Here is a 26,171-nt window from a genome sequence, read left to right on the forward strand (position 1 = left end):
CCAGTCTCTTCTTAAAAACCTCCAGTGCTGGAGCATTTACAACTTCTGGAGGGAAGTTGTTCCACTGATTAATTATTCCAACTGTCAGGAAATTTCTTCTTAGTTCCAGGTTGTTTCTCTCGTCCAGTTTCCATTCTCTGCTGCTTCTCCTGCTTTCAGGTGCTTTGGAAAATAGGTTGACCTCTCCCCTCACTTTTTTGTGGCAGTCCCTCAAATACTGGAACACTGCTTTCATGTCACCCCTGCTCCTTCTTTTCATTAAACTATAAATACCCAATTCCTGCAACCATTCTTGGTATGTTTTAGCCTCCAATCCCCTAAATCATCTTTGTAGCTCTTCTCTGCATTCTTTCCAGAGTCTCAATGTCTTTTTTGTATTGTGGTAACTAAAACTGGATGCAGTATTCCAACTGTGGTCTTAGCTAGACAGCATAAAATGGTTCTAAAACTTCACTTGATCTTGATTCTACCCCTCTGTTCATACGGCCTAAGATTGCACTCTTTGTTGACTGTTCACTGTTGCACACTGTTCATATTTAAGTGATTGTCTACTTGGACTCCAAGATCCAAAAACCTTCCAGTTTACAGTGAATTTTGGCAATCTGCAACACTAAAACAGAATACGCAAGAGTCATCAAAGACGCCCATAATTTGTAATATTTTGTTTGGTTGTTGTTGTTTTTTAATCCCACATTCCTGATAACTGAACCAAAGTTTAACCATCTTGTGTAAAAATCAGACTAAAGGACCTTTGGGTATCCTCCAATATTTATATTTTCTTAGCACTGAAGATATTCCTTGGGAAAGGCATGTCAATGAAGAATGGCAGTGCAAAATCTAGGCCAGAGTTTTTCAGCCATGTGTGGACTTCAATTCCCAGAATTCCCCAGCCAGGAAAGCTGGGCATTGAACTCTACACATCTTCTAGAGGCCACACAGTTGAGAAACACTGATCTAGACCATTCCAGCTCTTTCTGGAATATAGTTTTAGTTGCATACATTTTGCAACATCTCATTGCAAAATTTGCCGGTTGTAAGTACAGGGCAATTTCCAAATTTAATACCCTGTTTCCCCCAAAATATGACCTACTCTGAAAGTAAGTCCTAGCTTGATTTACATGTGTGCCCAATATAAGCCCTAATTAAGATCCCACCCACTCCAGAATGGACAGGTAAAAATTAAGCTAGGGTGGAGATGAGGGGAGGTGGAGCTGCCCTCCTACTTACCTTTGGATGTTTGTAGCCAGGTCTCGCACACCCTGACATCTGCCTTGCCGGCCCATTTCTTCTGCAGCTGGCAATCCAGAGCTCCATTATCCCCTGCAAAGGCTTTCAGGATAGCCTTGCCAGTTGCAGAAGAAGTTCCTGAAGGCCTCAGACAGTGAAAATGAGGCCAGGGGCGATGCGCGCAAGTGAGGTTAGTCAGTGGAAGACATCCCCTGAAAATAAGACCTGGTGCCTTTTTTGGTGGTAAAAAAAATTATAAGGCAAGGTCTTATTTTGGGGGAAACACAGTAATTATGGGATAAGAAATATTTGATGACTCCAGTGTTGGTTCGTGGTTGCTGCTGGCATCCCATCAATCAAAGAGCAAATCTTTGTTGATTCCCTTGCAAGAATGGCTTACACCCCAAAATCTCATGGCAGAAAAACCTTTGTCCTCCCCGCCCCCGTCTTTTCCTTCCCCAATCCGGGTCTCCATCTGAAGAGTGAGGTGAATGTTCAGACATTGTGCAAACGGTAAACGGTTTTGCATTCATAATTCCAGCAACTGGCAAAAAGGACAGGTGGTCTTGCGGGCTTTGCAAAGTTGCGCCCTTCCTGTGTGGTTTTGCGCAACGGACGGATACCCGAAATCGGAGCCAGTGCCCGGGGAATTGGGAACTGGTTTCTCACCTGCAGGAAGAGAGGACAGAAAAAAATGGATTTTTAGCACCATGTGAATAGTTGGGCCGTGAAATGAAACCTGGAATGAAAAAATGTATTGCAATTCCCTTGGATGTCAGGACTCCAACATGCACCCCCATTCAAATCACAAGTCTCTAACCGCATTTCTCAGAGTAAAAAAGATTCATTTATTAGGAGCTAACATGTCGGCATTTCCTGGTTGCAGCTGACTCTGACACATCATTCATTTCACCTTTGACCCTGGTCTTCCTCCCACCCCCTGGATGTATATTCTCCAATGAGACACATCCATTAGCAAGAGTCCTCAATGGTGCTCTCCAGTAATAATCTTGCGTGCCAGAAGCTTTGGCTGCCTAGCAATTATCTGAAGCATTTGAGGAATGCACTGCTTTCCCCCACTCCCTTTCTGCTGGCAACTAAAAAGACCAAAGGAGTGACATTGGATTCCCAAACACATTTAGAGGCAATCTGGATTTGTCTGGGAAAGTCCGCTTTTCTGTTTACAGATGAACAGAGTTGGAACTTGGAAGGGATCTTGTAGGTCATCTAGTCCAACCCAAGCAGGAGACCCTACACCATTCTGACAAACTTCAAATGTTGTTGAACTGATCCTGTTGTTGAGTTGGTCAGTTTCTTCAGGACTAATCCAGATTGTAAACTCTGAGGATGGTTATGCTGCACAGGTATTCCTCAATTTACAACCAGTCGCTTAGCAATGGTTGAAAGTCACAGCAAACCCCCAAAATGGGAGTGATGATGACCTGGTTTTGATGTTCTTTTTCCCCCTCCAATTTTTTTTATTTGTTTTATTTATATAAGATATAAAATTTCAATTAAACAGTGTGTTGTCTGGGTATAATTATTTTTAGGAAATAATCAAAATGTTTACAATAATATTCATCACTGATATTAAATAATAATAATAATAATAATAATAATAATAATAATAATAATAATAATAATAATAATAATAATAATAATACACTTTACAGACAGGGACTGGCCTTCTTTCTGTCTCTCTCATTTTCTTTAATAACTGAGCATTTAATGTAGAAATGACTTTCTTAATTCACTTCAAATGCTATTGGCTACTATAAGGCATGAGAATTTCTCACACTGCCTGGATGTCCTTGAGCTTTGTATCCCAGTCAGTTCTTAAATGGTTCTCTGACTGACCTTGCAAAGTTGCCCCTGGGACTGCCTGCCACTTGAGAAAAAAGAGAAGTGTGGGAGAGCCTTAAAAAAACTGCTGGCGGTGATTGACATCTCATTCATCCCAAGAGGGAGATTTAGGGATCAAATGAAATTCTGAATTATGGTTATCATAAACGCGCCTTTTAAAAATAGATATATAAGTAATGTATTCACCAGAGTTTTCTGGACTTCAATCTGTCCTCAGGATCCGCAATAGCATGGCGTGGACCTCTTCATCCATGTACCCCTGCATTGGAGAAAAATATCCCCCCAATAATGTAGATTCTAGCATCAATGGCCTACAAAGGGATTTCCCTTCAAAGCAAACACCTATTGTTACATTTCTTTGCCAGAAACAAATCAGTAGTGGTCGTCCTTGACCATAATTGGGAGCCGTGGTGGCATAGTGGTTTGTGATGACTCAGGGTGGGATACAAAATAAACACAGTCACAAAAACAGGTGAAGCCCCTTTTATTCCTTCACTTTGCTTCAGAGCTCCAAATATCCTTGACTGGAGACAAAAAACTCCCCCAACAAGCAGTTATGAAAAGGAAGAAATGCCGTTTAAACTAAAAATGCCTATAAATTATTAAGAGTAAAAACAACACAAACCACACTGAAGCAATTAAGGGAACCAGGCAAGATAAGGGCTTGAAGACGTCCACAGATATTGGAACACACACTGGGAAGGACGCCAAACACAGAGAGGAACGACAGACTAGAGATATTTCCATGCTTTGTTTCCAGCACTGGCCCATACGCATGTCCATCCTTTTAACCAGTTCTCACAGCTGCACTCCATGAAGAGGATCAAGGCCCTTTCCTCCCCCGTAGACCACGCCATTCACCTCTCTCCCTTATCCTCTCCTCCCTGCGTGCTGTAGGATGGAGAGGGGATGGGGCTGGGTATTCCTCTGACTGCCCAGCTTCCTCCACAACTTCCGGAGCTACACTTCCACTCCCTGTCAGCTGTTCTGCCTCTCCCTCGCAGTCAGACTCCAACAGAGGCATGACATGGTTAGAGTGCAGTATTGCAGGCTGGCTCTGCCCACAGTCAAGAGTTCGATCATAACCAGCTCAAGGTTGACTCAGTGTTCCATACTTCCGAGGTTGTTGGGGGCAAGAGGCTGACTCTGTAAACCACTTAGAGAGGGCTGTGAAGCGGGATGTAAGTCTAAGTGCTCTTGCTATTCTATTCTTTAATTCCATTCTATTCTCTATTCATTCTATTTTATTCTATAGAGAAAGGGGGAAGAGAGAGAGAAAGTGGGAGAGAGGGAGAGAGAGAAAGAAAGAAAGAAAGAAAGAAAGAAAGAAAGAAAGAAAGAAAGAAAGAAAGAGGAGGAAAAGAGAGAGAGAGAAGGAGGGGGAGAGAGAAAAGAAGAGAGGGAGAGAGGGGGAGAAAGAAAGAAAGAGAAAAGACAGAGAGGTGGATGGGGGAGAAAGAAAAAGAAAGGGGACAGAGAGAACAAGAGGGGAGAGAGGGAGAGAGAGAAGGAGAGAGGGAAGAGAAAAGAGAATGGAAGAGAGAGAAAGGGAGAGAGAAAAGAGAGAGAAAGTGGGAGAGAGGGAGAGAAGAGAAAGAGAGGAGACAGGAGGAAAAGAGAGAGAGAAAGGGAAAAGAAAAGAGAGAGAGAGAAAGGAGGGAGACAGGGAGAGAGAGAGAGAGAGAGAGAGAGAGAGAGAGAGAGAGAGAGAGAGAGAAAGCTGCTAGAAACTCCCCTTTGCCTTACCTGGGCTGCATTGAGCAGGTGAGTCCTATATATGGCCACGATCTCTTGGTGGTTCTTTTGTGCAACCTGAAATAAAGCAAGAGAAGGGATGAGAAACGGCTCACGGAGATCACCAATCAGCAGCCCCATACGGGCCGTTCTCAACTTATGACCATATCAGAGGTGGTTATTCAGTCGATTCTGACCAGTTTTGAAGAACCGGCCAATCCCACCTCTGACTGGAGATTTGACAGTACCCTTCCCCTGCCACGCCCACCAAGCCATGCCCACAGAACCAGTAGTAAAAATTTTTGAATCCTACCACTGGACCACATGATCCTTTCAGCAACCCAGAGACACCCCGACCTCGAGGCTCCCCCATGCCCTTCATTAGTGACTGTAACAGGAGGGCTGGAATCGCACGGCTGACTCACTTAAGGACAGTAACAATTTAACGATCGTAATTCTGGGCTGAATTCTGGTCACAAGTTGAGGACCACCCGTAGTGCATAACATACAGCGTAAAAAAAAACCCGATTGCCCCTGCCACCACCTCCTCTGGGGCCTTCAAGGAGATCAATTTAGCCCAGTCTCCCTACCTTTGGCCACTTGAAAATACGTGCACTTCAACTCCCAGAATTCCCACACAGGTAGACCTCACTCAATGACCATTCATGCAGTGACCATTTGAATTATGAGTCGGCTGGGTGTGGAGGGGGGGCACGGAGGGCAAAGAAGTCAAACAGGCAACATTGGGGTGGAGAAGAGGTGGGGAGGAAGTTGAGGTGGAGGTGAGCGTGGCAGGACAGAAAGTTCATGAGGTCCTTGTCGTAACGACAGCACAGATATGTGTGCCAGCCGTGTGCGGCAGCAGCCCAAAAAGCTAATACAATCCTTGGTTGCATAAACAGAGGCATAAAATCAAAATCAGGTGAAGTATTAGTACCGCTTTATAAAGCCCTAGTAAGACCACGCCTGGGATGCAATTAATTTTGGTCCCCATATTACAAAACAGATGTTGAGACTTTGGAAAAAACGCAGAGAAGAGCAACTAAGAGGATTAAAGGCCTGGAGACTAAAACATATGAACAATGGTTGCAGGAAATGGGTATAGCCAGTCTAGAGAAAGGAAGGACTAGGGGAGACATGATAGCGGTATTCCAGTATTTGAGGGACTTTTATAAAGAAGTGGGGTCAAATTATTCTCCAAAGCCCCAGAGGACAAGAAATAATGGTTTGAAACTAACCAAAGAGAAAAGCAACCCGGAATTAAGGAGAAATTTCCTAGCAGTGAAGACAATTAACCAGTGGAACAGAAGTTGCCTCCAGAAGTTGTGGGTGCTTCATCACTGGAGGCTTTCAAGAAGCGACTTGTCTGAAAGGAGCTGGACTAAAAGACCTCAGAAGGTCCATTCCGTTCCATTCCATTTATTCTTCTTCTTATTTTCTAATTTTTATCCTATTTTACTTTGGAAAAAGCGCAAAGAAGAGTAATTAAGATATTATAATCAAAAAAATTCTGGAATGTGCAGAGATGGATAGGTTAACCCTAAAAATTAAAGGAGAAGGAGATTCAGACTATTCCATAACATGGGAACTATTCTATAAATGGCTAAATGACAGATATTGAGGTTAGAGGAGTGGAATTAGGAGAAATATGGTTTATAGGAGAAAGACAGACAGAGGAGTAAATATTTCTGACGGTTATATAATCGATACTATAATGGAAGATAATATATGTTATAATATGATTGATGTTATCGCATATTTGTTTATGTACCAGTATATGTATGTATGTATGTATGTGTATGTGTATGTATATGCAGGTCTTAGCGTGTTCAGGTTTTTTCCCGTGTAAGATTGAGAGTATCTTGGCAACGTTTCGATGAGGTCCCACTCGCCATCTTCAGGCTGGTGCTTTCGGCCTGCTTACAACAGAACCAGCACACCACACCTCCCCACCATTATATATAGGGAGACGGCAGCTCTGATCACGGTTTACTCGCACAAGCACGAAGCCGAAAGCACCAGCCTGAGGATGGCGAGTGGGACCTCATCGAAACATTGCCAAGATACTCTCAATATTACATGGGAAAAGACCTGAACACGCCAAGACCTGCATACCTGTACCCATGAAAATCTACAAAAACATATGTATAAATATAAATAATATAAATATAAATAATATAAATATATAAATATATTTATGTTTAATATGTTTATAAATATGTTTGTATGTACCTTGGACACCTAGAGAGCACACTGCTCAACATGGGAAGGAAATGTATGATATAAAACAATAAAAATATTTTTAAAAAAGACTAAAACATATGAACAACGGTTGCAGGAATTGGATATGGCCACCTAGAGAAAAAAAGATTAAGGGTTGACATGATAGCAGTCTTCCAAGTATTTGAGGGGCTGCCCCAAAGAAGAGGGGAGGGTCAATTTATTCTTCAAAGCACTAGACAAGAAACAATGGATGGAAACAGATCAAGGAGAGAAGCAACCTGGAATTAAGGAGAAACTTCCTCACAGTGATTCCTGACTTTTTTGGCTGCAAAAATCTTGGTAGGGATCGCCAGGACCAACTTGTCGGCATATTACAAATGGCAGCCCTCGAATCGTTTCATGTCGTGAGTGTCACACGCTTACTCCAAGTCCTGCTTGACTCACCTCGTTCTGCAGGATGAGCCGGGTGCGTTCGCTCCGTAAGTTGAGGATTTCACTCGAGAGCTTCTCCGTTTCCTTCAGCAACTTCTTGATCTAAGGGAAAACCAAAGCAGACAGTATGGGCAGCCCTTGGCTTACAACCTCCAATGGGAACCCAACATTTCTCTTGTTAAGAGAGACAGTCATTCGTTGAGTTTACAACTGTTCCCACCAGGGTCATGAAGTGAAGTGCTGCAGGAACCCGGTTGTCAAATGAATCCAGCTTCCCTGTTGACTTTGCTAGTCGGAAGGGTCGTAAAAGGGGATCACGTGACCCCCGGGATATTGCAACTGTCATAAATACGAGTCAGTTGCCAAATGCCTAAATTTTGATCATGTGACTGTTGGGGATGCCACAAAGGCCGTAAGCATGAAAAACAGTCATAAGTCACTTATTTCAATGCCGTTGTAAGTTTGAACAGTCACTAAATGAATGTGTCAACTCATAAAATATTTCTATGGTCTTTTTAGAGTTGCCAGCAGAAAAGGAAGGATGGAAAAGGGGTTTGAAAGAGTAATACGGCAGTTTGGAAATTGAAAGTGCATTCCATAAATGTTTTCAAAGATAGTAACTAGGTGACTGAAATTTCTGCCGCACAAAATTCTATCTGGAGAGCATGATTGATGACTCTGGGCTATGGAGGTGTCCCATTGGAGAATATGAATTAGGATACACCCAGGGGTGGGGGAAAACCAGGGTCAAGGGTGACAAGGAATGATGTGTCTGAGAGTCAGCTACACCCAGGCAGTGCCAACATGTTAACTCCCAATAAATCCTTTTGAATTTTTGGAAGTTTGGCTCTTGACTCATGATTTAATTGGGGGTAACTGCCAGAATCCTGACAGAATGGTTGTAATGTAACTTATAACCAGTCCTCACACTTATGACCATTGCAGCTCTCATGATCACATGATCAAAATTTCAGATGCTTGGCAAATGGCCTGTATTTTTGATGGTTGTAGCATCCCAGAGGTCATGGGATCTGCGACCTTCCCAGATCACTTCCAGCAAGCATCCTCCATGGAGGAAGCTGGATTCGCGGAACTTCAAGACAAAGTTGGCTCAAACTGGGGAGAAGGCAGAGCCACGTCGCTGCGATACAGCTGCAATCTCGGGGCTCCGAGATTGCAGCTGATATCTTCGCCCCTGGTCGGTCCTAACAGACCTAAACCATCCCGTAGAGACGGTGATAGTAAGGGGTGCGTTCTGCTGATCCCAGGGACATCACAAAGTCCCTGGTTGATCCAGAAGAAGCCCTTTTACCATCGGCGGAGAGGCAGCCATTAAGCTGCTGAAGCTGTCACAGCTCTGGAAGGAAGAGACAGAAAGAGAAAGTGTATCGGCTGGTGAGAATTTTCTTTTTTATTTTATTTTATTTGGGACTTAAGGACACTCTAAAATGAGAAGAATCCTGTAAGACTTTGGACAAAAACTGATAAAATTGACTTAGCTGTGATTTTTTAAAGAGAATGTCAAACTGAGGCTTGGCTTTTTACTTTTACTTTTGTTTTCACTGAACTTCTATTGCGATCTAGCAATTCTAACTAGACTGGTTTTTTCTCTTATATTTATCTATTTTTTTTCTCCCTTTTGACTGTTAATAGTTTTTTTTAGAACAGAGGCTCCCTTTAGTAATTTTTTTTCCTTAAATATATATATATATATATACATGTATATTTCCTTTTTTTTATTAGGCTTTTTCTGGGAAAGAAGGGGGAGTGGATTAAAGAAACTTTGTAACACTGCCAACTAGAGGCTTGAAAATACTTTATTGGAAATTGAGAGGACTGTGAAAAAATCCTTTCTCAAGGACACTGGAACTTGGTAAGATAGAGGGAAGAACACTGGAGAATGTTTTAACAGGTGTTCTTTGGAACTTCTATTATACTTGAAGCTTGGCTTTGGAATTTGTGGAGAAGCCATAATAAGAGCCTTGGATAACTAAATAAGACGCAGTGTGCTTTCTTTTTTACCTTCTTTTAGCTGTTTCATCCCTCCTCTTCAATCCCACAGTATCTTGTAATATTTGTATATCTATTTTTTTTTCTTGTTTGACTTTATATTTTATTTTTATTTTTCCTCTTAAAGGGAAAGCCTCAGAATACTTTTCTTTTTTCTTTTTGCATACTGGGATTTTTGCTTTTTTTATTTTCATTTCCTATTTACTTCTATGGCTACTTTTCTTATTTTTTGAGACCTCTTAATTGGATTAAGGTGTGAAGAACCTGAAGAATTCTTTTTTTTTCCTTCGTCTTTTTCTATTATTGCTTTTGAATATTATTGGGTTTTGCTCTCTTTTTCTTTTTTTTATTATTATTCTTAATTTTTATTTTTGAATTATAATTGACTATCCCACAATAGGATTAAGGTTTAGAAGAACCTGAAGAATTTCCTCCTTTTTCTTTTTAATCTTCTTTTTCTCCTTTCCTTTTTAAATCTGGACTCTATTTTCTATTGGCTTTTTTTATGTTTTTCTTCTTCCCAATTGGATTATAATTGGCTATCTTATTAATTGGATTAAAGGAGCTTAAAGATCCTGAGTTATCTAAATGACTAAGAAAACTTTACCTTCTGGCAGTTCAACTTCTGCTCCTGCTTCTCCATCAACTGGAGGACGACTATCAATAATGGCGAAGCAAGATAAAGTACAAATGGACCTAGCGACGATTATACAAGGAATACATGAACTTAAAATGAGTATTGACCAAGGAACAGAGAGTATTGAACAAAGAATTGCGAAGACTGATGAAAAAATTGAAAATTTTCAACAAATGATGGCGAAATATGAGAGACTCCAAAAAATTGAAGAGAAAGACAAACAAAGAGATGGGACAATTGGAAATATCGTTAGCAAATTAACAATGGTTGAACAAGACAAAACTGGGATGTTGAAGTGGGGGGTGGATAGGTCAGAATTTTATCTCAGATTTCAAAATATAGAGGAAGAAAAAGGACAAGATTTGGCGGCTGTAATGATAGAAATCTTGGCTGGAGCTTTGGGGATAACAGAGGAAAAGATGATGGATGGAGTAGATGAGATATATATCACAAGATATGCGATGAGGAATAAGCTACCAAGAGAGGTCCATGTCAGATTTACTAAAAAGATTATTAAAACACAAATACTACAAGTGGCAAGAGATAAGGCGTTGAAATATAAAAACAAAGAGATTGTGGTTTTAAAACAAGTGCCCAGAAGAGTGAGAGAGATGAGAAGAGAATATCGATTCTTGACCAAAAAGTTATTGGAAAAAGAGGTGAATTATAGATGGTTGATCCCAGAAGGATTAATGTTCATATGGCAAGAACAGAGATACAGAATCGACTCAATTGAGAAAGCAGAAACATTCTACAATGAATTTTTTGGAAGAAGAGAAATAGAGACAGAAAAAGAGATTATCTTGACTGAACCCCAAGAAGACCAAATGGGAGTGGGAAAAGAAGAAGGTGCAATACGTGGACAAATGGAGACCAAAGAACAACGTGAAGTAAGATCTACGAGAGCTGTTAGACCTAAATACAAAACATAACCATGGAGGAAAAAAAATTGATTTCTATGAATATAAATGGACTGAACTCAGCTATCAAAAGAAGAAAAACCTTTCATAAATTAGAGAAGTTAAAATTTGATATAATTTGCTTACAATTTACATATTAAAATTTACATATTACAAATTAAAAAACAACATCAACGATTATTGGTATGACCAAAACTGGGGGAAATTTTTACTTCCTTGACCAACTGTAAGAAAAGAGGAGTGGTCTTGTACATTGAAGAAACTATTGCAGCAAAATTGATTTATACTGATGAAGACGGAAGAGTATTAATGGTTGAAATAATGGATAACAATACAAAAACACTCCTGGTTGCAATTTATGCCCCAAATGATAAGCAAGAAGAATTTTATAAAAAGTTACATATGAAAACAATTGGACTGGACTATATCAATATAGTTATGATGGGAGATTTCAATGGAATTGTAGATAATAAATTGGACTATACAGCGACAGCATCTAAACAAAACAGAAAGACTCTCCCTAAATCCTTTTTTTTAAATGATAGATGAATTAAATCTAAAAGATATATGGAGAGAAAGAAATGGTAAAACTCAACAATATACTTTTTATTCAAATAGACATTTATCATGGTCCAGAATAGATATGATTTGGACTTCATCAGAATTAATATCTAATATTCAAGAAATAAATATTGAAACAAGTATATGGGCAGACCATAATCCAATGACAATTAAATGGAAAGGACAAAAAAGAAGATCTAGATGGACATTAAACAATACTATTTTAAAGGAAAAAGATTTCACACAATGGATGGGCAAAGAATTGGCTTTCTTTTTCAGTGAAAATAAAAAAGAAGATACTTCAATGCAGAATGTTTGGGATACAATGAAGGCATATGCGAGAGGATTAATAATGGACTATACAAAGAGAAAGAATATTAGGAAGAGACAAACTATTAAAGCTTTAGAAGATGATTATAAAAAATTGGAAAAAGAATTGCAGAATATGCCACAGAAAAAAGATATTAAATTTAAAATGGATATAATTAAACATAAGATGGGTCAAGTAGAGAAAGAAGAACTGGCACAAAAAATTAGAAGTGTTAAACAGAACTATTTTGAAGATGCAAATAAGCCAGGTAGATGGCTAGCATACAAATTGAGAAAGGAGAAAGAATCTAGGAAAATATTACAGCTAATAGATGACCAAGGTCAAATGTGTTATGGTAATAAGGAGAAAAAGGTAATTATTCGAGACTTTTATGGACAATTATATAAACAGGAGGATTTTGATGAGGAAAGAATTAAACTTTATTTACAAAATGCTAACCTACCTAAGATATCTGAAGAGACTGAAAAAAATGTTAGAAAGCACTATAACAATGATGGAACTAACTGAAGCATTCAGTAGGCAGAATAATGGAAAAGCACCAGGCCCAGATGGGCTCCCGGCAGAATTTTATAAAACACTACAAGAATCGTTGAGCACTCCACTGTTAGAAGTCATGAATGAAGTTATGTTAAATAAGAAAATACCTAAAACATGGTCAGAAGCTTATATTACACTTATTCCAAAAGAAGGGGCCGATCCATTACAAATTAAGAACTATAGACCTATTTCTTTACTGAATGCAGACTATAAAATTTTTGCTCCAATCTTGGCAGAAAGGCTCAAAAATACTTAAATAACTTTATTCATCCTGATCAGAATGGATTCCTACCAAAGAGACAAATTAGAGATAATATGAGGGTAATTCTGGACACTTTGGAATATTATGAGGCACATCCTGAAAAACAAATGGCTTTGATTATTTTAGATGCCCAAAAGGCATTTGATAATGTGAATTGGAGATTCATGTTTTTGTTATGGGAACAGATGGGGTTTGCTAGAAAATTTATTCAAACAATAGAAGCCATATATGATAAGCAAACGGCAAAAGTAATGATAGAGGGAGAATTTACAGACTCTATTAATATAAGAAAAGGCACAAGACAAGGATGCCCATTATCACCTTTGTTATTTCTATTGACTTTGGAGGTGCTGAATAGAAATATTAGAGAGGATCCAAATATAAAAGGAATGAAAGTTAAGAAGGAGGAATTTAAACTGCAAGCCTTTGCGAATGATTTGGTTTTTATTTTGGAAGATCCTCTAGAAACAGTTTTAAAACTATTGGAAAAGATAGAGATGTATGGTGAGATGGCTGGTTTGAAAATAAATAAAGATAAAACAAAGATTTTGACAAAGAATATGCTACTAAAACAAAGAGATGAATTGGCAGACTTATTGAAAATTCAAGTTATGAATAAGGTTAAATATTTGGGGATACATTTGACGTCAAGATGTACCACATTGAAAGAGAATAACTATAAACTGTTGTTTAAACTTAAACAACAGATAGCATCTGATTTGAAGAAATGGGAAAACCTACAATTGTCATTGATAGGTAGAATTTCAACAATCAAGATGAATATTTTACCCAGAATTTTATATTTGTTTCAAACCATACCAATTAGGCTTGGTAAAGACTACTTTGAAGAATTAAATAAAATTGTGTTGAAGCAAGGTAAGAAAGCGAGAATAAAATTAAAACTTCTACAAGATGCTAGAATTAGAGGAGGATTTGGCCTTCTGAACTGGGAATTGTACTATCAAGCTGCAAATTTAATGTGGGTTAAAGAATGGATAACATTAAGAAAGACTAGATTGTTGACATTAGAAGGACATGATTTATTACTGGGATGGCATGCTTTTCTGTGGTAAATAAGGGAACTAAATCGCAGGGCTATTTTAGAAGGCACTATATAAGGGAGTCTTTATGGTTGAATTGGGAGAAAATTAAGAGAAAATGTTATTTGAAAATCCCAGTCTGGTTATCAACTATTGAAGCTTTTTCTTAATATATGAGAAGGAACAAACAGTTAGATATGGGGAAATATTGGATGAAAAGAGTGAACTTAAAACAATGCAGAAACTAGAAGAACAAGGCATAAGGATGAATTGGTTCTCATATGCGCAAATACATTCAAGGTATCTTATAGATTCTAAAATTGAGGGATTTTATGATAAATTGACTGATTTAGATAGGATTTTGTAGTGGGTGCTTCATCACTGGAGGGTTTTAAAAAAGAGACTGGATGACCATTTGGCATAGGGTCTCCTGTTTGTACAGGGGGTTGGACTAGAAGACCTCCAAGGTCCCTTCCAACTCTGAGATTCTGTTAAAAGTCGCCTCTTTCCCTCCCCGCTCCCCTTTGGGTCTGTTGTAGTTAGCCGGCAGCAGGTGTGGACAGCTGAGGAGAGTGAGGATTCAGATGAGGGGCCAGGACCATTAGGGAGTGGACTGCTGCCTTCAGAGATTGTGGGGGTTGGCAGCAGCGATGAGGAGGTTCCCAAGGAGCCTGTGCTATGTCCATGTGAGCGCAGGATTGCTCAGAGGAAAGCAGTTACAAAAGCACGGGCGACTCGGGAGTAAGGCTGCCCCTCCTTCAAGAAGATAAAAGCCTGCTGTGAAACTAACCTTCTTTGCAGAAGGCAAAGATGTTTTGAAACTCCAGCCTCGTGGATATTCCAGTATCCCGAGTTTGTATTTGAAGATTCTTGTATTGTAAATTATTTCTTGTCTGTTATCTTTTGGCAAGTCTCACACAGTTTGGCAAGGCCTTATCACAGCTAATTATTTTGTAAAAGCATTACAAAGTTTCTGTTCCTTTTGGATTGTGTTTGATTTGTTGGAAAAGGGCGTGGGTCAGAACAGGGTCTTACCTTGGCGTCTCTTTCCTGGCACATCCTAGCGATGTCATCCACCTTCTTATTCAGCTTGTCCACCGTGCTCTCCAACTTCTGGGACTTCCCTCTCAGCTCGTCCACTTCCTCCTCATGCTCCAGCGCTTCAGCCATCAGTTCTTGAGTCTTCTGCAGTTGGCAGTCCAGGGCTTCCTTGTGGCGGGCAGAGGCTCTGGCAGCTTCCTCATATTTTTCCTGGAGGGCCGCCAGCTCCTCTCCTAGGACCTGAGCCCTGGTGGACAGCATGCTACAGATCTTCTCGTACTTGCTGAGGACTTGGTCTTCTTCCTGGCGCAGGTCAGCCATCTTGGCAAGGACTTTGTCCAGGAGTTGCATGACACTGGCTACCTTGAGCCCCTCGGGAGTTCCCTGGGATTCAACCAGCAACTGCTTCACCTCCTGCAAGCCTTTCTCCAGTTCTGCCATCTGCTCCCTGACTCTCCAGTTCTCTCCGATGACCTCAGAGGTCTCCATGAAGATCTCTTGGCCGGTTTTGTCACCATCGGGGCTCCTGGGATCCAGTGGGAAGGTTCGGTCAACCTCCAAGGCACGGTTCTCCTCTTCCATCTCAGAGACCAGCTGCAGGGCCTCGTTCTGCTTCCTCACCACGTTGTCCAGCTTCCAGTGGAGCTCCTTCAAGATGCAGCTGTCCAGGTTGTCGCCGACGAGGCCACCGGCCTCATGGCTCACCTTCTTGAGGAAGTTGTTCCTCACAAACACCACCTCCTTCCTCTGCTCCTCCAGCTTCAGGCGCAACTTGCCCGACACCTCCTTCTCTAGCGCCAGCTCACAGGACAAGGCCTCTATCGTCCGCCTCAGCTCTTCCACCAGGCGCTCGGTCTTCTCCACCCGAGGGGAGCCCTCTGCTGAGCTATGTAACTTCTGGAGTTCTCCCTGAAGCTTCTCTCTTTCCCGGCTCAGCTGGGCCAACTCGTGCACCAGGCCACCATTGCTCTGCTTGAGGTCCCACACTTCCTTCTCCAGATCAGAGCTTCTTCGGCACGGACGGGCCTTGTTTTCCACCCCCTCAGGTTTTGGCCTCAGTTTCACCTGCCCCGCGAGGCCATTCTGGGGCGGGGTCTTTTCTACCCTGCTTTTCTGCAGCTCCTTAAGGGTTTCTAAGCAGACCGGCTCGTGGCCAGAACCATTCTTTTCCTCTTCAGGAAAACCGTTGCCGTTGACCAAGGTTTTGGAAGGAGGCTCCAAAATGGCTTCTTGGAGGGGCCGGGCTTTGTCCAGGAGAGACAAACAGGCCTGTTCCAGCTTAGCCAGAGCTCCTTCCAGGCCGGTGACCACCTTCTTCCAGGCCGCGACACATTTCTTGACCGCGCCAGATGGCACTGCTTGGAACTGCAGCCTGCTACGGACAGCATCCTCGGCTTCCTTCTTCAGGTCCTCGTTTTCGGCCAACATGGCCTCCATCTCCTTCTGGGCCTTGAACTGGGTCTCCTCCATCTCCTTAATGCACTGTGCCACCTTTGCCTGGGCAAGCCTGCTCTCGGGAGGACCGGCCAGGTGTTTCCCCAGGAGCCCCCGCAGCTTTTGGTTCTCATCGCCCAACTGCTGCGTCCGGGCCTCCATCTCCTTAAGAGCCGCATTCTGCGACTTCTTCTTGGCTTCGAAGACCCCGATGACGGCCCTCATGTTCTCCATGTGCCCCTCCATCTCCTCTACCCTCCTGACCGCGGTGGCCTTCTCCTCCAGGGCAGCCTCCAGCTGGCTCTGCAGGCACTTCAGTTCCTCAGCTTCTTCCTCACCGGGCCACTGGACCGTCACGGGCTGGAGCTTGGTGGGACTGGTCCCTCCTTGCGTTGAAGCTTTGGGCAGCTCCTTCTCTGCATCCTGCTGCTTCTTCCTCTCCTTCAGCTCTCGGACCTGCTGGGCCAGAAGGTCCAGGCAGTGGTCCCCATCTGTGGGATCATGGCTGAGGCGCTGGCTCAGCTGCCGCCAGTCGCGGACACGGCCCTCCCGGTCTGGCAGGAGCTGGCCGATCTCCTGTACCTGGTCCCAGACCTTTTCCTTCAAGAGCTGGCAGCCCTTGGAGAAGACCTGGCAGTCTTTGGCTTTTTGGTCCAGTTGCAGTTCCAGCTGGATGACTTTCATCTTTTCCTCCCGGAACCTGCTCCGCCATTCCCGTAACTCAGGGCCTTCCTCCGCCTCTTCTTCATTGTCACTCTGGTCGCCCGCCTCGCTCTGTAAGACCAGACTACTCACATCAGTGTCTTTCCCGCTCTCCGAGGGCACCTGTGTGGAAAAAGGGACAGAAATTATACCATGGTCCTCGACTCAAGGGAGGTACTAATACTACTCTATGGCCACACCTAGAGTACTGCATCCAGTTTTGGTCACCACACTACAAAAAAAGATGTTGAAACTCTAGAAAAAGTGCAGAAAAGAGCAACCAGGATGAGGAGGGGATTGGAGGCTTAAACGTATGATGAACGGTTGCAGGAACTGGGCCTGGCTAGTCTAGGGAAGAGAAGGACCAGTGTAGACATGAGAGCAGTCTTCCAGTAGTGTTCCACCAAGCTTAACAGTAGTAACTTTGAGAGGGATCTTTTGAGGTTTAGTAGACAACCAGCTAAATATGAGCCAGCTGTGTGTGGCAACAGCCAAAAAACCCAACACAATCCCAAGTTGCATTAACAGAGGGATACAATCAAGATTAGGGAGGTACTTAATACCACTCTATAAAGCCTTCGTAAGACCACACCTAGAGTACTGCATCCAGTTTTGGTCACCACACTATAAAAATATGTTGAGACTCTAGAAAAAGTGCAGAGAAGAGCAACCAGGATGATGAGGGGACTTGGAGGCTAAATCATACGAAGAACGGTTGCAGGAACTGGGCCTGGCTAGTCTAGGGAAGAGAAGGGCCAGGGGAGACAGGAGAGCAGTCTTCCAATATTTGAGGGGCTGCCACAGAGAGGAGGAAGGGGTCAGGCTATTCTCCAAGGCCAGACAAGGAATAATGGATGGAAACTGATCAAGGAGAGATTCAACCCAGAAATAAGGAGAAATTTTCTGACAGTGAGAGCAATCAACCAGGGGAACAGAAGTTGCCTTCAGAAGTTGTGGGAGCTTCATCCCTGGAGAATTTCAAGAAGAGACTGGACTGCCATTTGTCAGAAATGGTGTGGGGTCTCCTGCTTGGGTGGGGGGTTGGACTAGATGACCTATAAGGTCCCTTCCAACTCTGTTAATCTGTTGCCATCATTCATTTAGCAACCATTCAAAGTTACGTAGCTGGAAAAAGTGGCTTAGGATCGGTCCTTACACTTATGACTACTGCAGCATCCTCATGGCGTCAGGATAACAATGTGGGTACTAGGCCACAGGCATGTGTTTTAATGCTCATCCTTTGCCACTTTCCTGACTCGTTTCTGCCAAGCAAAGTCAACGTAGGAAGCGAGGTTCACTTAATAACCTGATACATTTAACAACTGCAGTTGGCTTAACAACTACAGGTAGTCCTCGACTTACAACAGTCTTAGCGACTGTTTGAAGTTACAGCGGCACTGGGAAAAGAGACTTAGGACCATTTTTCACACTTATGACTGTTGAGGCATCCCCACGGCCACTGGACTTGCATTTGGAGGCTTGACAAGTGACTCATACTTATGACATCCCAGGGTCATGGGGGTCATGGGATTCTCTTTTGCAACCTTCTGACTAGCAAGGTCAATGGGAAAACCAGATTCTCTCTACAACCACGTGACTGAGTTAACAATGGCAATGATTCCCTTCACAACTGTGCCAAGGAAGGTCGTAAAATAGGGCAACATTCATTTGTCTCACTTAGCAATGAAATGTGGTCATAAGGATTAACTGTGTGGGGGTGCAAAGGTGTCATTCCCCTGTCAGAGTCTGAATCTGAGGAAGAAGATGAACAGCTGACAGGGAATGAGAATGTGGATCCCTTGGCTGTGGAGGAAACTGGGGAAGGGCAAAGTCTGGCTGGGCAGAGCAGGGGAGAGGTAGAACAAGGGAGAGGGAGTTCAAAGGAAGACCCAGGCCCACATCCTCTTCATCCTAGGGCACACAGGGAGGAACGGAGGAGGGAGCAATGTGGGTTGGGTGGCTTACGGAGGAGGAAAGGGCCCTGTTTCCCTTCATTAGCCACATCTGGGAAGAGAGTTTAAGAGATGCATGCTGTGTGCAGCAGCTGCTGGGAGCAAACATGAGTTTATCTTGTGCTGACTTTGCTTATCTGTGTTCCTGGCATCCTCTCAACCGTGTTGAGTTATTGCCGTGCCTTGATGTCTGGAACTCCTTCTCTTGCCCTGCTGGACTAATGACCTCATCTTGCCTTGATTGAACTTATAGTTACAGTTTTTGTTGACCACATTTTGGACTTGATTCTCTGCAGCCAAAGGCTGTTCCTGGGAGTTTTTTTCTCCAGCCAGAAGGTAACCAGACAATATTGGGGACAAATTTGGAGCTAATAAAGGGACTACTGCTGATTATCTGATTGTGTTGCCTTTGTGCCATGCCCCTTTGGGTCATCATACCAGGAGATGTTCGGAGTTCAACTCTCAGCCCCAATCAAGACTTTAAAAATGTCTCCTAAGTGGTTAAAAAAAATGAGGGAAAACTGGTTCTGCATACAGGTACGACTTACAACCACAACTGAGCTCAGATTTATGCTGCTAAGCGAGACATTTGTGAAGTGGCTTTTGGGCCCGTTTTACGACTTTTATTGCCACGTTATGTTAAGTGAATCACTGCAGTAAGTAAAAAAAGGAATACAAAGAAACTGCTGGTGCTAAAGAGCTATAAAAAAGCAACCACCTCTGGTTCTTTTGATTAAATGTGTTAATGGCCGCTCTTACCTGTGAACCAGTTTCTGACGAATCAAACAGTCCCAGTTCTGTGGAAACAAAAGCAACAAAAATTGAACCGGATGAAAGTATTTGCTGAGAATGTCAGGTCCTTTTACAGGGCTGGGGCATTGGGAGTGGGGGCTACTGTGCCTGATTTCTGGGGTTGGGGGGCTTTACTGCCCCTGTTAACTTCACATGGGGAGATAAAGACAGGATTGTATCCGCTGGTGGAAAAACACACAGATTTTCAGATAGATTGAGCGATAGACTGATAGATACAGTAGACCGATAGATTGATTAAGTAATAGATTGATAGATACAGTAGATTGAGAGATTGAGTGATAGATTGATAGATTGATTGATAGATAGACTGATAAAGTGATAGACTGATAGATATAACAGACTGATAGATTGATTAAGTAATAGATTGTTAGATACAGTAGATTGAGAGATTGAGTGATAGATTGATAAATTGATTGATAGATATTGATAGCTTCAACCTGAAAATAAGGAGAAGTTTTTGATAGTGAGAACAATCAACCAATGGAACAGAAGTTGCCTTCAGAAGTTGTGGGAGCTTCATCACTGGAGAATTTCAAGAAGAGATTGGACTTCCCTATGTCAGAAATGGTGTAGGGTCTCCTACTTGGGCCAGGGGATTTGACTAGATGACCTACAAGGTCCCTTCCAGCTCTGTTAATTAATGAACAGATGTTAATCCTTACTAGTCCATACCAGCCATTGAGTGTGTTAGTGAGTTTGGAATTGGAACCCATTGAAATAGAAAAAGAAAAATGTTTATGGAGATTGCCCCAATTCTTCCTCACCGTATGCTTTATTTCCTCAAAAAAAAAAAGTGCCACTCAGTTTCCAGGTTGGCACATATTTTGAGAGGGAATAAAGTGTATTTCTGGTACATACTTTTCCTGCCAGATTGACCACCAGAAGCGATTTTTCTGCCCAGCTTTCCATACCTCGTTTTTTCCATTTCTTCAAGGCAGTCTGGATCTGTCTCCGGAGAATCCGATTCTTGCTCCGCGTGGCATAGTACAGGGCATCATGGCCAGTCTTGTCCATCAAAGCCACGTTGGCACCGTTCTGCAGGAGAAGGTCGGCTGCCTCCACGCCCCCATTTTCGCAGGCAAGGATGAGAGCCGTCCTGGACAAAATGGGTAGAAACCGTGTAACAAATTAACAACAGAGTTGGCAGGGACCAACAGCCCCCAGGTCTGGAGGTGGATGATGAGGAAGAGGAGGAACAGCTGGGTTCAGTTCCTGACGCTGTTGTAGTTAGCTGGCAGCAGGTGTGGACAGCTGAGGAGAGTGAGGACTCAGATGAGGGGCCAGGACCAGTAGGGAGTGGACTGCTGCCTTCAGAGATTGTGGGGGCTGGCAGTAGTGATGAGGAGGTTCCCGAGGAGCCTGTGCCAAGTGCGCATACATGCAGGGTTGCTCGCATGAAAGAGCAGCTACAACAGCACGGGCGACTCGGGAGTAAGGCTGCAAGGTAATGGAAGATAAAAGCGAGCTGTGCAGCAGAGGTTCTTTGCAGAAGGCAAAGACGTTTTGAAACTCCAGTCTCATGGACATTCCAGTATCCTGAGTTTGGATTTGAAGATTCTTATTTTGCAAATTATTTCTTGTCTGTTATCTTTTGGCAACTCTTGCACAGTTTGGCAAGGCTTGTGCTTATCACAGCTAATTATTTTGCAGAAGCATTAAATGGTTTCTGTTCCCTTTGGATTGTGTTTGATTGTTGGAAAATGGTGTGGGTCAGAACAGATGCACCAAAGCGCAGAAGGCAGAAGAGAGAAGAGCGGCGGAAATCTATAGGCCGGTCCTTGGGACAGAAGAGCCACCGCTGCTAGCTAAGCCCCGCCCTAGCTCTGGGGATCAAAGGCAGGTGTGGTAGACAACTATTCATCTTCCGGGCAGACGGACTCTTAGCCTGTGGTGAGAGAGAAACTTTATGCCAGGGCTACTGGCACTCCCAATAAAGGAATTTTTGAGTTCATATCAGAGGTTTTGTTGTGTTTGGGGAGCTAGGTCAGAACACTTCTCTAGGCTGCTAAACCTTTTCCCTCTCCAGATTCCAGGTTGCTGGATTCTGTAGCCTGCCTCGCAGGGTGCGCGCCGCAAAGGAGGGACTCACTTGCCCTCCTTATCTGGGAGGTCAACCTTGGCGCCCCTCTGGAGCAGCTGTGAGCAGATGGCTGTCTGGTTCCCATAAGCCGCGATCATCAGGGGGGTTCGGCCATTCTGGAGCAAAAAGAAAAGCAAAAAAACTCAATTTTGGGCCTAAAGCAGGGAAAAAGAATGAGCAAATCAAGAATGAGCAGTGGCTGGTTCAGGAATCCTAGCTTACTTTTTCCAATTAGCAACTCCGTTGGAAGATCATTTTTAAGAGCAATTTATTAGAGTACTTTGATAAAGTAGGGGTCTCCCTCTATTGGAAAAATGGCTTCTCTTCCCTTTTCATAGGTAGCACAAAAAAAAGAAGTAAAAGTCGATTGGTTTAGAAACGGCCCAGTTCCATCCCTAAAATTGAAAATCCAATAATATGTGAGCAAAGCCATAGAAGAGAGCCTTGAATTCTGAATAAAAGGAAAAAAATGTGAAGGAAAAACACGACATGTGGATCATTTCACTTGATAAGGTTTTCGCAGTTCAGGCTGCAATAAAATATATGCAATTTTCTCATGAATGAATATAAGTACTTTGTGTGGGTGTGTGGGTGTGACCCAACAGTTTTAATTTCATTAAAATATATACTTAAATATTTTCTTGGCAAAGATGAGGAACATCAGAAAAAGTTATTGTCACTCATCTATATATATATAAAAAAGCAAAATACCCCTCACACATCATCACAAAATCTCCAGAACCGTTAAGCCTACAAAATTGAAAATTGGCATGTGAGTTCCTCTTGGCTTCTAGGTGCTCACTAAGAAAGGATTTTTCGAAATGACCATCAGAGCATTAGCATTTCCTATATTATTATTAACATGCTCTGATGCTAAGGAGTTCTACTCCCCCTCCCCACCTGAAAAGAAATCTCTTCCAAATGCAAAACACAAGCAGAGGAGTTTCAGTTTCATAGCAGCAAGCAGCTTTAGTGCAGAACAGTTGAGCTAAGCCACACCCAGGCTCCTTGCTGTCTCCTTCTTGCTCACACAGCAAATACATTTCAGTTTCCAAACAGCCCTCAATTCTCTCACACACTCACAGGATGCCAGCCAGATGAATACCGATGGATGCTGGTAGGCAGAGGCAGATTTTTTTTCTCCTTATTTTCCTCCCCCAAAACTAAGCCCGACCACATAGTTTTGTAGCAAAGTACGGGTATCGAGCTAGTAAAGTAATATTTATCACAGTAGAAAAAAAAATCCCAGCTCATAAAAAGTGCCTTCCACTAATCAAAAATAGTCGATAGGGGAAAAAACCCATCTTAACTACTAAGTTAGTAAATTACTTACCTTATCGGTGACATCAAGGAAAGCTTCTTGGTCGCAGAGAAGCAAGACACTTGAGGCACAACCAGATAAAGCTGTTGGTAGAATTAAAAAAGGGGTTTAAATGTTGAAAATCTCCAATTTTTACAATGTGTCCATAATAGAAAATGCAATTTTCATTTAATAGACTACTGTAAAAAAATATTGTAGCAAATTATACTAATCTCTGCTAAACATCATAAACCCTAAATTTGATTTAAAAATAAAAAAATAGGAATGTATCTTTAACAAAACACACTCTTACTCAAAAGTAAGTCTTTGTGAGAAGGTAGGACTGAAACTGCTAGGATAATTATCCTTAATTTCACCCTCCAACTTCAAGAAGCTTCAACTATCATTCATGGAATTTTACATGAGATGGGAGTTAGTGAACTTTATTTATTAAATTTATATGCCACTCATCTAGCTTGTCTTCTATTTGTAACCCTTCCCTCCTGCTTTTTCCATTTTCCTTCTCAACTGACTGTTCCAGCGCTATTTTAATTTATTTAGCATATGGCATCTACAGAGGTCATACAATCACTAATACACAAATGTAGTTTGTATATGTCTTCAATGTATGGTTTTTCTTAATTTATGGTTTTATCTTAATTTAATATATGATTTTATCTTAATTTAACATTTTATTTCCTATATTGTATTGTTCACTAAATAGATGATAGATGACAGATACCTAGGTAAAGCTAGATGACAGATAGAAGATAGAGGACAAATAGAAGGTAGATAAGATCGATGATAAAAGATAGATGAAATAGATGATAGAAGGTTGATAGAAGATCAATAGTAGATAATACTATATATCTATCTTCTATCAATCATCTATCTTCCATCAATCATAGATAATAAAAGATAGATGAGATAGATAAAGATAAATGATTGATAGGAGACAGATAAGCTAGATGGTAGAAGATAGATGACATCGAAAAATAGAGGATTAATAGAAGATAGATGACTGATAGAAGATAGAAAGATAAAATATAAAACTAAGATAAAATCATTCTAAAATCATCATAACACGGAGCCATAAAATTACAATTAGTTCTCCCTGCACAACTAGTTCACAAGGAAAACTCAGAACAGCTGTACAGGTTTGGTACAAAACTTTCTGCTACCAAATTGTAATTTTAATATCATCATAAGCGGAGCAATTAAATAACTGGGGAATAATTTATCTCCCATGTTTAACTAATTGAATATATGTGGTTGATGATTAAATGTAAATCAAATTCAGAATTTGTCCAGGTTTACATTTTCTCACCCTTGTCTAATGTCTGTGTCTCCTCAGATGCGCCAGTAAGCATTTGATTAAAAAAAAAAGTTTTGCAACCCTGAGCTAATATGGTTTGCTTGTTCAGCAGAAGAATGAGTCAGCTCAGCCATGGTGGTTTGTGACTACAGTTTTAAAAGAAACTATAATTAAACAAACCATAGCTTAGTGCAATGTGGGAAACCATAAATAGGGTTAAAAAAACTGGCTGGACTCCACAAGTTTGAAGGCATAGGAAAAAAATAACCACAATACACAAACAATAATGACTAAATACTGTAAATAAATAGTTCTAAAATACTGTAAATAGTCCATTGTAAATTCTCTTTCAAATTCTGCTGACAAGTGATTAAAGATGCAAGTGATGTAATTTAACATCTGCATTTAACTTAAAAACCAAGCATGAAATTATAGGGAGGCAATTAAGATTTATGATGGAAGCTCAAAGTTGCATCAGTGTGTGTATATCTATGTGTGTGTGTGTGTTTCTTACCTTACCTTCTCTTACCTTTTCAAACAGGTGAGCACCAATTGCTTAGCTGCAAAGTTTTGCAGACATGTTGGCAAAGGCCTCTCACAGAATATATAGCTCTCTTTGCAAATTCCATGGGAGGCCTTTGCCAGTATGTCTGCAAAACTTTATATCTAAACAATTGGTGCTCACCTGTTTGAAAAGGTAAGAGAAGCTCGGTTTACCTGTTGTCTTTGTTATGGAAGATGTGAATGCAGAGAGCTGACCAGCCTCCCTCAACAGGTGATGGATCTGTTGCAGGCCACACACACCCTCTAAACACACCAGGGCTTGTTCCAGCCTGTCCCGATGCTGCTTTTAAAAATCCAAATCATTTTCTGGACTGATTTTATAGGATGATTTTATGGGCCAATCAGAGCTCTAGATTACTATCCGTTGTATTTGCAGGATGAGATACTCGTTTCCCTTGGAGGGTCACAGCTGGAGGAAAGGGGTGGCCACTTGTCTAAAAGTGGGGTAATAACTGTAGCCTTGGAGTTCCCAACCACACAACTTGATGTTGAGAAACTGACTAGATCATGTTCCCTGATAAAATACAATTGTGAAATTGATGAGAGAACCAAGCCTTCTCAGGGGAAGATAACTCAGAGGCTGCAACCCTCAGAGGTTGTGGGAGCTTCATCCCTGGAAGCTTTCAAAAAGAGACTGGACTGCCATCTGTCAGAAATGATGTGTAGGGTCTCCTGCTTGGGCGAGGGAGGGGTTGGAGATGACCTATAAGGTCCCTTCCAACTCTGTTAATGTAAATATGTGAATCTCATCAAGAAGCAGAGCCCAGATGGTGTTGGAAGCAAGGAAGGATCCGATTTAGTTAGGGCTTGGATGGGATGGGAGACCACCTGGGAATCCCAAAGCTAGGAGCTCAAATAACAATTCAAACAACACCCACAAAGAATAACAGAGTTGGAAGGGACCTTGGAGGTCTTCTAGTCCAACCCCCTGCTCAAGCAGAAGACCCTATGTTGTACCAGAGTGGCTATCCATCCTCTTCTTAAAAGCCTCCAGTGATGAAGCACCCACAACCTCTGGAGCCAAGCTGTTCCACTGAGCAGCCACAACAGATTAAGAGTTCGAAGGTGTCATATTCGCCGATCGCCAGAAGGAGACGCGAGACTCAGTGACTCTTTTAAAAAGCTCTTTATTTAGTTCTGAGATCGGCTCGGCTCTCCCTTGGATCGGTGGCGGCTTATATTGAACTTGCCTA

At 42.0% G+C, this 26,171-nt stretch overlaps 1 protein-coding gene across 2 annotated transcripts in view; it reads right to left on the reverse strand.

Annotated features, from left to right (window-relative positions):
- Window positions 1-659: 659 nt before the first annotated feature.
- The window catches only part of ANKRD35 (ankyrin repeat domain 35), a 51,747-nt gene continuing 26,235 nt past the window's right edge, over window positions 660-26,171 (reverse strand). For both annotated transcript variants that reach the window (XM_026721797.2, XM_087914171.1), the window contains 9 exons: window positions 23,133-23,203; window positions 21,809-21,915; window positions 20,631-20,815; window positions 19,666-19,703; window positions 14,813-17,077; window positions 7,492-7,581; window positions 4,837-4,902; window positions 3,277-3,349; window positions 660-1,896 (listed from right to left, as the gene is read on the reverse strand). In XM_026721797.2, coding sequence (XP_026577582.2) covers window positions 3,293-3,349; window positions 4,837-4,902; window positions 7,492-7,581; window positions 14,813-17,077; window positions 19,666-19,703; window positions 20,631-20,815; window positions 21,809-21,915; window positions 23,133-23,203 — 2,879 coding nt within the window. In that variant the 3' untranslated portion in view covers window positions 660-1,896; window positions 3,277-3,292. The remainder of the gene's footprint in view (window positions 1,897-3,276; window positions 3,350-4,836; window positions 4,903-7,491; window positions 7,582-14,812; window positions 17,078-19,665; window positions 19,704-20,630; window positions 20,816-21,808; window positions 21,916-23,132; window positions 23,204-26,171) is intronic.

This window comes from Pseudonaja textilis, chromosome 16, assembly GCF_049901715.1.
Source record: "Pseudonaja textilis isolate UNSWEBS1 chromosome 16, rPseTex1.2, whole genome shotgun sequence".
In the NCBI taxonomy this organism is placed as follows: domain Eukaryota; kingdom Metazoa; phylum Chordata; class Lepidosauria; order Squamata; family Elapidae; genus Pseudonaja; species Pseudonaja textilis.